This window comes from Leptinotarsa decemlineata, unplaced genomic scaffold (assembly GCF_025532065.1).
Source record: "Leptinotarsa decemlineata unplaced genomic scaffold, Ldec_3_MD MMD2_tig00026354_RagTag_RagTag, whole genome shotgun sequence".
Lineage (NCBI taxonomy): Eukaryota > Metazoa > Arthropoda > Insecta > Coleoptera > Chrysomelidae > Leptinotarsa > Leptinotarsa decemlineata.
The window spans coordinates 12,345,390-12,358,238 of NW_027412702.1; the positions used below are offsets into that span (position 1 = coordinate 12,345,390).

The 12,849-nt window shown below is 36.6% G+C and overlaps 2 protein-coding genes across 3 annotated transcripts in view; one reads left to right on the plus strand and one right to left on the minus strand.

Annotated features, from left to right (window-relative positions):
* The window catches only part of LOC111511482 (uncharacterized), a 121,365-nt gene extending 116,846 nt beyond the window's left edge, over positions 1-4,519 (minus strand). The window contains exon 1 of the mRNA XM_023167497.2: positions 4,382-4,519. Coding sequence (XP_023023265.2) covers positions 4,382-4,447 — 66 coding nt within the window. The 5' untranslated portion in view covers positions 4,448-4,519. The remainder of the gene's footprint in view (positions 1-4,381) is intronic.
* Mct1 (Monocarboxylate transporter 1) overlaps positions 1-12,849 on the plus strand; it is a 215,271-nt gene that overhangs the window by 86,455 nt on the left and 115,967 nt on the right. The window lies entirely within an intron of this gene.

Consider the following 12,849-nt stretch of genomic DNA (forward strand, 5'->3'; position numbering starts at 1 on the left):
GCCCAGTTCAATTCTGGAGGTCATACCCTAGTGCAGGGGTCTCCAACCTACCGCCCACGGGCCACATCCGGCCCGCGAACAGATTTTTTCCGGCCCGCGGAAAATTAGCATACCGAAAAACAAAAGTTATTTTTATCTGATACTATATTTCCTTTTAAGCATTTTTACCTTTAAATAAAAACAGCACTCGTGTCTCACTTGCCACTGCTGTTCTAAATAGTGTAAAACTGTAAATAGGTAGCGATCAACCCTTGAGCGAAAGTAAGTGGTCACGAACTATACGTGTAAGGGTAGAGATTGGCCCTGTTGTATTTCACCCTGACTGTACCTGAGGCAGAACCAAAATAACCTCATCCCGTGCTTTTATTAGACCTACTTGAAATAACCATCCTTTTACAGAGCTAATATTATTTTATAGCAAATATAATTGTTTGTTTAGTAACAGATTTTTTTTTATCGCAGAGAATTTTTTTTTGCCAACAACAAAGTTATATAAGGAAACATAGACACTTGAAAAAACTAACGCAAGAAACTTTCAAAAACCACCTCTGAACTCTCAATTATAAAAAAATTCTGGATGTACGGGGAGGGTCTCAACTTTCAGCCCTGAAATATTGCTGGCCCGCCTATCCCCCAAAAATTCACAAGGTGGCCCTTGGGTAAAAAAGTTTGGAGCCCCCTGCCCTATTGAATGTGTCCTATAAGTCCTGTTAGTAATCTAAGATATTTTTTGACCAAATTAGACATTTTCTTATACATTGTCTGATGAATACTAAATATGCTTATTACTTACTGCTTCCTTCATTACATAAATGTGTAATGTGGGTTTGGTATATAGAAGTTGCTCCTATATTTCTTAATGAGCAAGTCGTTGCAATTGCGCTGATGGTTGTCACCATATCAAGAAGTTAACTTACGCTTGATAACCATTAGATATGATAATAGATCATTTTTAGTTTGAATCTCCTTGCTTTTCCAAATATTTTGCAGTATACTTAGGTTGGCGTATGTGTCAAGTTAGTTTTTGATCGATAATCACACTTAGATATTTCACTTGTTCAAAAAAAGTTGAATAAGTTCCAGTTGTGAAGTTGTGAAGTTCCACAGATGCGATCCTATCATAATTTTGCCATGATTGACAGTGAGTCCTTTGTTTGCAACCGAGCTTTGGATAAGATCTATAGCCATTTGCATTAGCTTAGAGTCAACTCCATCATCTCTCAGTTTGAAATGTAAAACCATGATAGTACAATTCTGTTATCGGATTGTTGACAACTCAAAGCAACAAGTGGACTGGGGGCCTGAAACCCCTTGAATAACCTAGAGAGTACCTACCATCCTACGATTTGATTCCGTAACTATAGTTAAAGAGACTATCTAAAGCCAATATCTTTCTCTGATAAATTCATAAGTTATGAAGAAAAGTTAGTCGAGGTGTCCGATAGACGAAACAGAGTCTTAACTTTCCTCAGTTTTTCCCTTCTGGATAAAAGGAAGAAATGATAAATTTCGAAATGAGTAGGAAATCTGTCACACCGACAGGCCCACAATAATTTCGATAGGGGCGTTGAAAATACTTTTGTGGCATAATAAATGGCTTCACTATTTTCATTGTCGTAGATTTGGTCTTTTCCAAAATCTCCTTACTAATATAGTGTGTACAGTCTAGAATAGCAGATTAAAATTTGAGTGATTTGTAGAAAATTAACGCCAAGGTAGGGGGGTTAGCAACTTTCGCAAAACTACTAGTGTGATTTACCAAGATTCTGAACTTGAAGACTCAATTTCGAATGAAACTGTGCTCACTTTTTCCATAAACAAAAAGTGATGTCGACTAATCATATCACGAACTTTGTGCAAAACAATAGTGGTAACTTGGATATTCTATACAGCATTTGAAAAAATGGGTTCTGTAACTGATCCACTGATCATTTTATGATGGCAAAAAGTGGATCTAGTTGTTTCACTTTTTAACGCGATTTAAATCACCTGTTTTTATTTATTCCACTGAAGACGTATAGACATATAGAATAATTAAGAATCATTTACCATTTCACCATTATATGATGAGTAATATCAGTGCCTTCAGGACTCCTCAGATAGGCACTCAAAGACTCTGGACTATAGTCAACTGAAATTCTGTAAAAACCTCAGACTTTCAGATCATAGGTATAATTTTGGAATGAAATTTCAAATGTTTTTTCAGAGCCTATAAGCAGACATATCCTACAAAACACAGTATGATATGCTTACAGTTTCAAGATGAATGAAGAGAAATCAGCTCTATCTTCGAGAAAAAAGTTGTCATAGTTCAAGTTTCTATAGAATCAGCATTAAAAGCTATCATGAGTTTGGACTGAATTGGAACTATAAAAAAATGATAGTTAAACTGGCAGAGTAATGAGTAACCTTGATACGAGTGACAGGTCAAGAAATTAAAGTGTCATAACAAGTGATAATATTGTTTAGGCTATCTGTTTAGACAGATGAACAGTTTGAAGGGTTTTTAGAAAGAACTAAGACAGTATCATCACTGAGGTTATGCCATCGAAATTGCAAATGTTCATTCGAATTTTCTACAGAAAGAGCCATCTATTGAGTAACCCATTCCAAAATAACGCTGATCAAGGTTGCCTGACAATGGGATACGGTTTCAATCTGTTTAAAAACTCTGTTTAAAATCTGTTTTTTCGTTAACCAGCTGTCGCATCCCTACGAACGACAACCCTCAGAAGTTGAAACTTGTGCGAGCTAAGGACTAACGGGGTCTTACCTTTTAACGTGTGATTCCTAGCAAGTTGGAGATAACGAAAATGACTCACACGGATTGGACGATAGCAAGTGAAAATCGATCGTTCAGCCTGGGGCTTGAACCAGCGACCAACACGGCGGTCGATTTGAGTGAGGGAACAAAGCACCCACGTCGAACCGACCGGCTAACCCAGCTCATATTATGGTCAAATGATGAATATTTGTATATATTGTTGCCTATCAATGGATTAGTAGAGGAGGTTTATAGTATGGCTACGAAGGGTTGGCAGATCTAAATCACCTGATTTTTTATGATAGAACCGAAATATGAAAACATTGCGTTTATTTAACTGTGTGTGAATTTTTAAATTTTTTTAGTCAGTAAATAAATCTTTACTTATGAACAGGGCCGTAGCGAAAAGAAAAATTAGAGGGGGGAGGAAATCCAAATTTTCCCATCCCCACCAGCAAAATTTCCCAACTTTCGAAAAAATGGAAGCCAAGGGATTACTTACTACTATAATATATTAATTTTCTTACTTAGCTATCCAAAGATTGGCTGAATGCTTATATGCCCGTTAGGGTATGCAAAAACAAAAATTAATTTTGGTAATTGTAAAAATAATAATGGGAATTATTCTACTTTGGACCAAGGTCCTTGTTCTTCCACCATATCCACCATGTATAGAAATATTCAATACAAATGAAAGGAAACAACACTTAAATAATATTGTTCTTATTGTTTTCTATTATTTTTTCTGTCCTCACGGCCCAAAATTTCCCAACTTTTTCCCAAGTCGAAAAAGCAGGGGGGCTCCCCCTTCCCCCCATGGGACGGCCCTGCTTATGAAGGCGTTGAATAGTTGAAAATCAACAAAAAATAGATAGAAAGACAAAAAAATGACAGTAATGTCAATCATGACTGATATTGAATTTGGTTTTTGAAATACACCAGAGAATTAGAGATAGAGTAGGAACAACAGCATTTTTCAATTATTTCAATCTGTTAGCTGAAAACTTTTGATCTTTAAGGTGGTGATTCTAGTTCAAAGAAATTACAGAAATGGTTGAAATGAATGATAGAAAGTAAGGGCCCGTGGATGATTCCCTGAGGAAGTCTACGGATTTGAAGTGTGAAATGTTTTTATTGCAAGATAGGGGTTGATATTTATCTGTGAGGTAAGATATGATAATAATTAAAAAAAATATTATGGTACCATAATACATTTTTTTTTCAAAAGCAACGCCTTGGAAAAGTTACATAATAATAGATGAAAGTTCCATTTTAGATTGAGACCTTCTCAAGGAGCAAAGGAGCAGGTTTTTCAAATAACCATTTCCACCTGAGAGTTTGGTTTCTGGAGTGGTCTAATTTGAAACCGTAGAAAAAAGTTTTGGAACTTTTCAGAAAGTATTGATTAGTTTTTAATTAATTCATACCACTTTTTCCCAGCCTGTAATATTTGTTTTACAAAGCGAACCGCATTCTAGGACGCGCCTTCCACTGATAAAATGATAAGAACAAAATAGGAATTCAAATAATTTTCTACCCATAAAACATACAATATTTTTATCAAATGCGAAAATTTTCAAAACAAAAGCAAAATAGCTATAAATCTGAGTCACTCACCGCTCTAGACGCTGAAAAATGTATGAGCGCCGCGAAAACGACGATCGGCGTCCAGTGCAAAGCCATCGTTCCAGGTGAGCGTCGCGTTCTCTACTGAAAATCGGAAACTCCGTTGGCGTGACGCCTCCAGCTTTCGCAGCTTCGCTTCGAAAAGCTTTTCGAAGCAAGCGCAGGATGTTTCCACCGCCAACTTCGATTGTGTGTTGTAGAGGGAGCCATTTGCCTGGATGTTTCGATTAGAATAACAGGAACCTGTTCGGGATGATGTTCACAGTTAGAATCTCGACATACTCCTCGCAAATCCTTTTCCTTAATAATAATAATCATTATTATTATAATGAGTCCTTGGTGGAATGATACCCTCTCTACTCTCACGGCTTGCCGCTCTGAGGCAGAAATCTTGGCCGGATAAATGATTAATTACTCCACCTTGTGGGGAGTAGTCATTGGTTAATGATGCTGTCGCGCCCTTCCGAATGTATCGGGGCTTCCACTGGGCCAGACTAGCCTAGCCTTCAGAAAAATAATAATAATAGGCCCTATGTGCCTGCTTAGGGCACATAATTTTTGGACGTAATGATCATTTACCTCGTGGAATGAAAAGTGGTCATTGGTTGATGATTCTGGTGCGCCCAACATTGAAGACAAAATATGCACTGTTCTCAAACACCAGAAGTACAACATTTTTCTCGGCGCACGTTCCACCAATTAAGTTGGTTTCTACAGGAGACTACTTCACTATTATTTGTACTATTACGATACAAATAGGTACTATTTTGTTTCCATCGCGAAACTACTGGTGGAAAAATTAGAAAAATCAATAATATCCCGAAAACAAAAATATTTTCGGTAGTTCAATTTTTTCTACCCTGTCTTTGTAGGTGAGATATTTAAAATAAAAATCTCTGGGATTGGACGATATAAGAACTGAAATGATCCAAGTAATTCCCGAGTATTTTATAAAACCCCTTTTTTGTCAATAAGTCATTGGAAGAAAGAAGGACACTTCATTCAGATATTTTCATAGATAGGGACCTTCTGCATCATTTGTAACTCCTATCTCCCTCCATTCGAGTATATATTCAGTATTCCAGAGATAAATAAGAAGATTGAATATTTTATTACTGCAATCGTTTTCATTTTTGTCACATGGGCACCATAAAAGGTTGTTAAGCTAAAAAAAAACATCAAAATTCCTGGTTTGGTGTAGATCTGAAGCTTATCATTTCATTGAGAGATAAAATTCTAAAAAAAATTGAATTGGTACTATTACGAATCCTTGAGAAATCAAACCAATATAATGTTAAGCAATGAAAAAAGCATATTAGGAGCATTGCATAGACAATGATAACAGTAAGGCGTTACGAAAAAAAAATGTGATTCGAATATATGTTCTTGCGATGAATGATTTTCCTGGTATCAAGAATAAGATATCAAGATAAGAAATTCATTCCATTCCTAGAGTTTTATGTAAATAATCAGAAGAGTAACCTAGAATTCGAATCTGTGATAACGTAGGTCTAAAGTGAGTCGGTCTATTCGACCTTCCACCGCAACCCATCAGGGTTTATTGTGGCTTGTGATAACGTAACTTATTACGTAAGTATATCTTAGGAGTGAAATCAAAAGCGAAAGATTCGGACAGTATTAATATTTGATTATTCAATCTTTGACTCAGATTCTGAATTTTCGCTTGAAGAATAATAGGTTTCCAGATTCGTGCAAAACTTCCAGAATTATACCTCCTCCCAAATTATCTAACCCAACTTCTGTTAACGATCTTCGACCCATAAGTTCATCACCAGTTTGGAACAAACTGGTGATGAACTTCGATTGATATAGTATTTTGCTGAAGAACCAATCTGGCTTCCGTCATATACCACTATATACAACGCTATACACAACGTATTATTTATTCCAAGGCGTTTTATACAATCAGACATAAAACTTTCATGCTGTGAGCCCGTGTTTGATCTGTGTCTACATAAAGAAGATGTATGTCAGAGAAAAAATTTACAAAATGGAATTCGTGAATTTGAGCGAATCTTTTACAAACTAGCAGATGATATCAATGATTGTCAGTGAAGTGCAGAGAAACTCTGCACACCGCAACATTTTTCTCATATGATTTTAAAGAATAGTTGTCCACCATACCTATGTAATACTGATTAATTCCTACGTGTACAGTTTTAATGCTGGATCCAAAGGTCGTTTACCCTCTCCTCCACATCACATTATCCTCTATCGCCAGTAATTCAATTGCAACATATTTTCTTCATACAATAAGTTACACATTTGTTTGTTCCAAGATAGAGAAAATAATGAATATACAGATTAAACGTCATTTTGATTGGTATATCATTTTGCTGAAGAACTAATCTGGCTTCTGCTATATGCCACTGCGTTACTGAAGATATATCGGATGATTTATTTGAAGCGGTGGATCGTGGAAATATAACGGATTGTTTCAAGGCTTTTCATACAAACAGCCATAAAATTATATATCTTTCAAAAGTCAATACATGAAACATCTGCTATAACAAACGTATGAAATTAAATATTGTTTACACTACCAACTAACACAACATCAAAATAGCATCAAGTGGTCCCAATCTGAGGTCATCCACAGGGCGGAACAGTGGTTCCAGAGGAAGTTCAAAGAAGCCGCATATATTATGTCCAACGATGCATTCAGCCAAACTAGCGTAGAGATAAGCAACGTATGGAAACATTTAATCAAGCTAGAAAAACGGTCAACTTCCGCTAAACCGCAGTTATCCATATTACTTTATAAAGACTAAAACATATTTTTACATACAATAATATCTATAGTATTAGTTCATATTGTTTTTGCGAATCTAGAATACCTACATATGTTACATATGATCAATCATATTCAAGACTAGATTTTTATATTTTAAGATTATTGAACTGTTTTTTATTTTGAGGTTCTTTATTTCCTCTGCTTGGTAAGGTGCATTATATTTATGGATGGTGGATGTGCTTAACTATTCACTACTAAATATCTATCTGTCTGTCTATCTAAAATTTTTAAATAGGAGATGAGTGCGTTACAGGAATCAGCATTTACAATTTTTCTGGTGATATAATTATTATTCCTGTGACTGGGATTAAATAACCTGTATGTGATGTTACACATTGTCATTGTAACAGGACAGACTTGTTCCTATGTCAAAAATTGGAGAGTTTAAGAACACCTGACACTTCTTTTGATTGAAAGCTTTTCTTGTGAGGGAAATTTTATATCAGTAATATTCATATCTTCCCTACTGGCGAATGAATATGAGAACGCAACTTCTCCTTTTGAAATTCGGAACTTTGCGGCACATTTTTCCCTCATCGAAAACGACCAATCGTCGTTTTCCATCCAATCCGCTCCGGCACATTCCATTAGGCGACCGAGGCGATTAACTTCGCAACAGTAATTTCGACATGAAAAATCCGTAAACTCATAAACTTAATAGAGTCATCCATACCACCGCAAATCTTGTCGTGCTCGATTGCACTTGACGCGATTTTTCACTTGATTACATGGGAGACGCGCGGAGCGCGTGCGCGAATCAACACCAGAGAGCAGCCGAAACATCAGCTGTAGCTCCAAATTGATGTTTAGATAGAGAAGGAAAACGCAGATGCGCGGAGCGATTACGGTTTAGTAGGGGGGCATGTTGGAAAATGTTTCATCATCTATGCCTGAAGCGGCCTACACACATGGGAACCTGGTTCGCTGAACTTGGTTCGCACGAGCCATGTTCGTCATTTGTTCCCCCGTGTGTGTCTAAAAGAGTGAGGTGAGCAGCTGCAATCTTCGAAGAACCCATCCTAACTTCTCAAACGGCTTATGTTGCATCTTAAATGGTTCCATTTCTAAAAGTAATAGTCTTTACTCATTGCAGGATTGCCTACACAAGAATAATGTATATCCTCCAATTTTCTCTCGTTGTCCCTGGCTTCTCAAAAAAATTATCACTAACTAGTCTCCATTTCATAAGTTTTTAAAATAGACATTCTAGTTCTTTTTGCAGCATCATTGGATGATTGCCATCTAAATCCAGTTACTTATTGCTTACTTACTGTTCTCGAAATCTACCATTTTCTTTGCCACGTCAGGCGTCCCTTAACGCCGATTTGTGATTTTTCACCCGAGAAAGGACACCCAGAGTAGCTTCCTAATACTCTGGGGGTTTTTTTCAACTTCTGACATTCTGTATTGGTATTCTGGTATATTGGTATTCTGCACATGACTTCCTTTCATTTTTAGGAGTTTTTCTGGTTTGAAGGTCATCTAGAGATTATTCTTATTTGGTCTCTGGATGACTTTGGAACCATGTTCATGGTACGTAGAGATGATAACTACCTGTAATCGATCTGTAAGTCGATCGAATCTTTTGTTTCAAAACCCATCAAATCGAAGCAATTCGGTTCTGCCTTAAGCTTCCCAGATTATTTTTCGTGAGTTATGATGATAAATATCAAACACATATTACACACAGTTAGTATATGCTCACTTCTTTCAGTTTCAGTGCTTTCTGTGCTTCACGTGGTGTGCATTGGCATCATAGTTAATTGCGAGGTATGATACGTCCCCTTCAATTCTTCCACATTTCTAGTTGGTTAATGTCTCGTTCTCATTGACGACTTGGTTTTATTTTGAGCCATGAAGTCCCTCAGATAGAGGTTTCCAATTATATATTGTCCCGGTATCTTTGAGGATCTGTTATGAATTAAATCCGTCTAGATTTCACTAGACCAATTTCATAACTGTGAACCCTATAGACTCATGGTTCTTCTATGAAAACAATAAGAATGTCCCCCAATCTTCATTGTGTTGCAGACTGACGTGTACTACTCTTATTGAGACTCAAAGAAGTTTCTTGTCTCTCCTTTTGTTTATATTCAAGGTGTATCAAAATTTCGCGTATACGAGTATGGGATGCATGAGGGTGCCTTCTGTAAACATAGGAGTATGAGGCTAGATGCTTCGGAAAGTCACTTGGTCGTCCAAAGGCTCCGTCAGTGATACTTAATAAGGCCCACGTACCATTCATCCTTCCGCATGAATCGCTTAACATCTTGGACACCGTTTTCTCCACATGTCGCGGGAGTGTATTCTAAATAAATGCAACCAATTGAGAAAAGTGTTACGTCACGTTCATTAATATTGGTGTGTATAGAAAATTGATTTGACGACTTGTAATGATGTGTTTGAAGATTGGTATTTCATCGAGACCAATTACAGGTGGTACTTTTTCTCCATTTGCTCCCCTACTAATGTTTATATCGCAAAGGTAATCACTAGCGACTTACTGTTCGTTCGCTCACCTTTCGCCGACAGTCTGCGGAAAATATGGAAAATTTTCAATGAAACTCGACCTGAATACGCCATACCGACCTCTCGTTCCTATTTCCCACCGAGTTTCCGCATCATTTTCCATCGATTTTCGTGGGATTTCCTTCGGGATGCACTCGCGCGTGAACCCGTGATGTCTCAAGCGAGGCTCTTGTTTCGGAAGTTCCACAAAGTGCAGTGATGGTCGTCGGCCTAAGGATTAACAGGAGACTGGTGGTGATCGACGTTTTCGAAATATTTTGGTGAATGCCGAATGTGAGTCGAGAATTTTTTTAGCTCAATTGAAGGTTAATGGTCTTCGGTATTATTCACGGTAATGATCCTTCGTGTCATAGATGTGGGTTATGGAAAAAACACGTGGCATGCCAGTTTAACATACGTGAACCGTAATCTAAAATGTAAACCCCCTTTTTCTATTGAGCCTTTGCAATCTTGTTATTGCTTGTCTTGGAGTCATATTTTTTCATAAGAATGGATAAATAGGATCATAGCTCGGAAGAAAGAATGAAAATTTAGGTGTATTCGGTAAATCTGCAAACATTTCATATTTTTCTGGTAGTATTTTCCTAAACTTAAGCTCAACAGCTGCTGTCGCTTCCCTACAATCATCTACTTTCGAAACTCCTTACTTTTTAACGGCGATTTTCAGCATATTACAAACAGACTATAGGTAAGTAGATATTGCTTACTGTAGGGAGTTTCGAAGTACAATACTATAAATATAATAATTTATTAAGCACTTTAGTACCCTGAGTACATGTGCTGTGCATGGTATGTCACTAAAAATTAACAGAGTAAAACGAAATTACATACAGGGTGTTTCCTTATTTCAATAAAAAAATGTAGAGGCTTATTCAGGAGGTTATTTTATGAAAAGGGTTCACATACAAGTAGCTCCGGAAATACACTGTTTCCGAGATGCATGGGAATTGAACTTTACTGAAAAATTCATTTTCTGTATCAAGATTCTAAATATAGGTTGCCACAACATTAAATGCAACTTGACAAATGGCAAACGACAAGTTGTTGCTTTTTAAATGCGCAGCACACTATGCACTAATTTTTCTCTGGAAAACAAAGCGAGCTACGAAAACAAATCATGCGATGCAAAAGTTTTATTTTTAGATGTTTCATCCAATTTAAAATTTCATATTTCAGCAAACGTCAATGACATTTTATGGTCAATAATGTTTGAACCGTATCCCGAGCCGGCATGAGACTCTATAATCTATACTAATATATATCTATACTAATATGAATGTTAAAGTTTGTGAGGATGAATAAATGTATGTATTTACAGTAAGTAATTTACAGTAAGTAATTTGGACGAATCGTTTAAAAGTTACCACGATAAGATTAACCTGAAATAACGCAGTAAGCCATTACGCGTCGCGTCTTCTGTAAAACAACGGAAAATGATGCGCGGGGTAGACGGGCAGTCTAAGCAATGAAGCGCCATCGCCGAAAACGCGACCCGAACTCGGACAGACGCGTGAGGGCAGACGTCGTTGTCGGTTGTGTTAGTGTTTCGAAATTTCTTTGTAGATAACATAATTCGATTCTCGAAGCTATTCATTACATAGTGCAGTTGGCATATTTTTTTATTTACGATAGTTTTAAAGTAAAAATATAAATTACTAGTTGTTGCCCATGGCTTCGCCCGCGTAGAATTTGGTTTGTCACATTAAGTTTCGTGACAGACCATTTTAAAAAATATTTTTTCATTACCCCAAAACCTCAGGTTTCCAACTTCAAAACTGATGAAATTCAATACAATCTGTGAACCGCTATTTTCCCTCTTGGGGGACACACTTATATTAACGTAGAGCCGAAGCTACTGAATCTAGAATTTTGAAATATGCAGGAAGGCTCTTTGTATAGCGTAAATAAGCATCAAGAAAGGGTATAAGGAATTTCCACAACCCAAGGGGGTAAAATAGCGATTTGAAGATTGTATCGAATTGAGGGATCTCTGCGACATATTATTAAAAAAAAAGGATTTTTTTAGAAAAGTTCATCAGCCAATGTCTTGAAAACAACTCTAGACATACGAGTATATGTTTATATGCCATTTTTCCTTCAAATCAGCCCTTGAGTATTATATGTGACAACTTAAGGAAAAAAATTAGATTCAAGGTATGAGAATATTCAGACATTAGGCACGGCTTTTTTACATTAATTCAATTCTTTTTCTGGTGGAATTTTCCTGATAGAAATCGGTGTTTCACTGGATGGTTCAGTAGTAACACCAGCAATGAAAAAAGCAAATCTAATTGAAAAATAATTTGCATCTTACTACACATGTAATTGTTGAAACACCAAGTATTCATTCCCGCCTTATAATCTACAATGATAAAAACGAATTCTAAGTATCAACAAAGCTTCTGTTCCTTTTGCAATGCTTATCATCGAACTTGAAAAATATGCCAGTGATTTTGTATTTTGAAGTCTCTATAGATTGTCTTACATGAAAAGGGGGTGTTTGTCCTTTGTGCAAAAAGGTGGTATTATCTTCCGAATAACTATAAAACAGTTGCCTTACTACCAATGATATCAAAAATCTAGGAGAGATATCGTTGAATATTTGAAACACTTCAACAATTTTAGCGATTGTCAATATGATTTCCACAATCGAGAAGTAACAGGTGACCAGAAAGAGGTTATGAATAACTCATATTCGAAAAAAAGCTTTTTGGCTTTCTATTTCTTCAGGAAGAAAGCAATTTAGTTCAAAATAAACACTCCACATAGATGTAAAGGTCATGCATATAAGTTAATTTCAGACACAAAAAAATACTTTCGAACAAACTACTTTGTATACGAGGTCTGTTGGATTGTTCTCAAAAAACATTTATTTATTCATCAGTTCCTATGTTGTCCCCTTCAAATAGTCCCCCTCAGATGTAATACTTTTGAACCAGCGTTTTTTTTGTTCCAATCCTCAGAGCAGTTCTGATATGCACTTTTTGGTATGTCCTTGAGCTCTCTCGGCGATTCGGATTTTAATCTCCTCAATCGTCGCAAAAAGCCGTTCTTTTATGGGTCTCTTTAATCTTGGGTACAGGAAATAGTCGCAGGGAGTAAAATTCAGTAAATA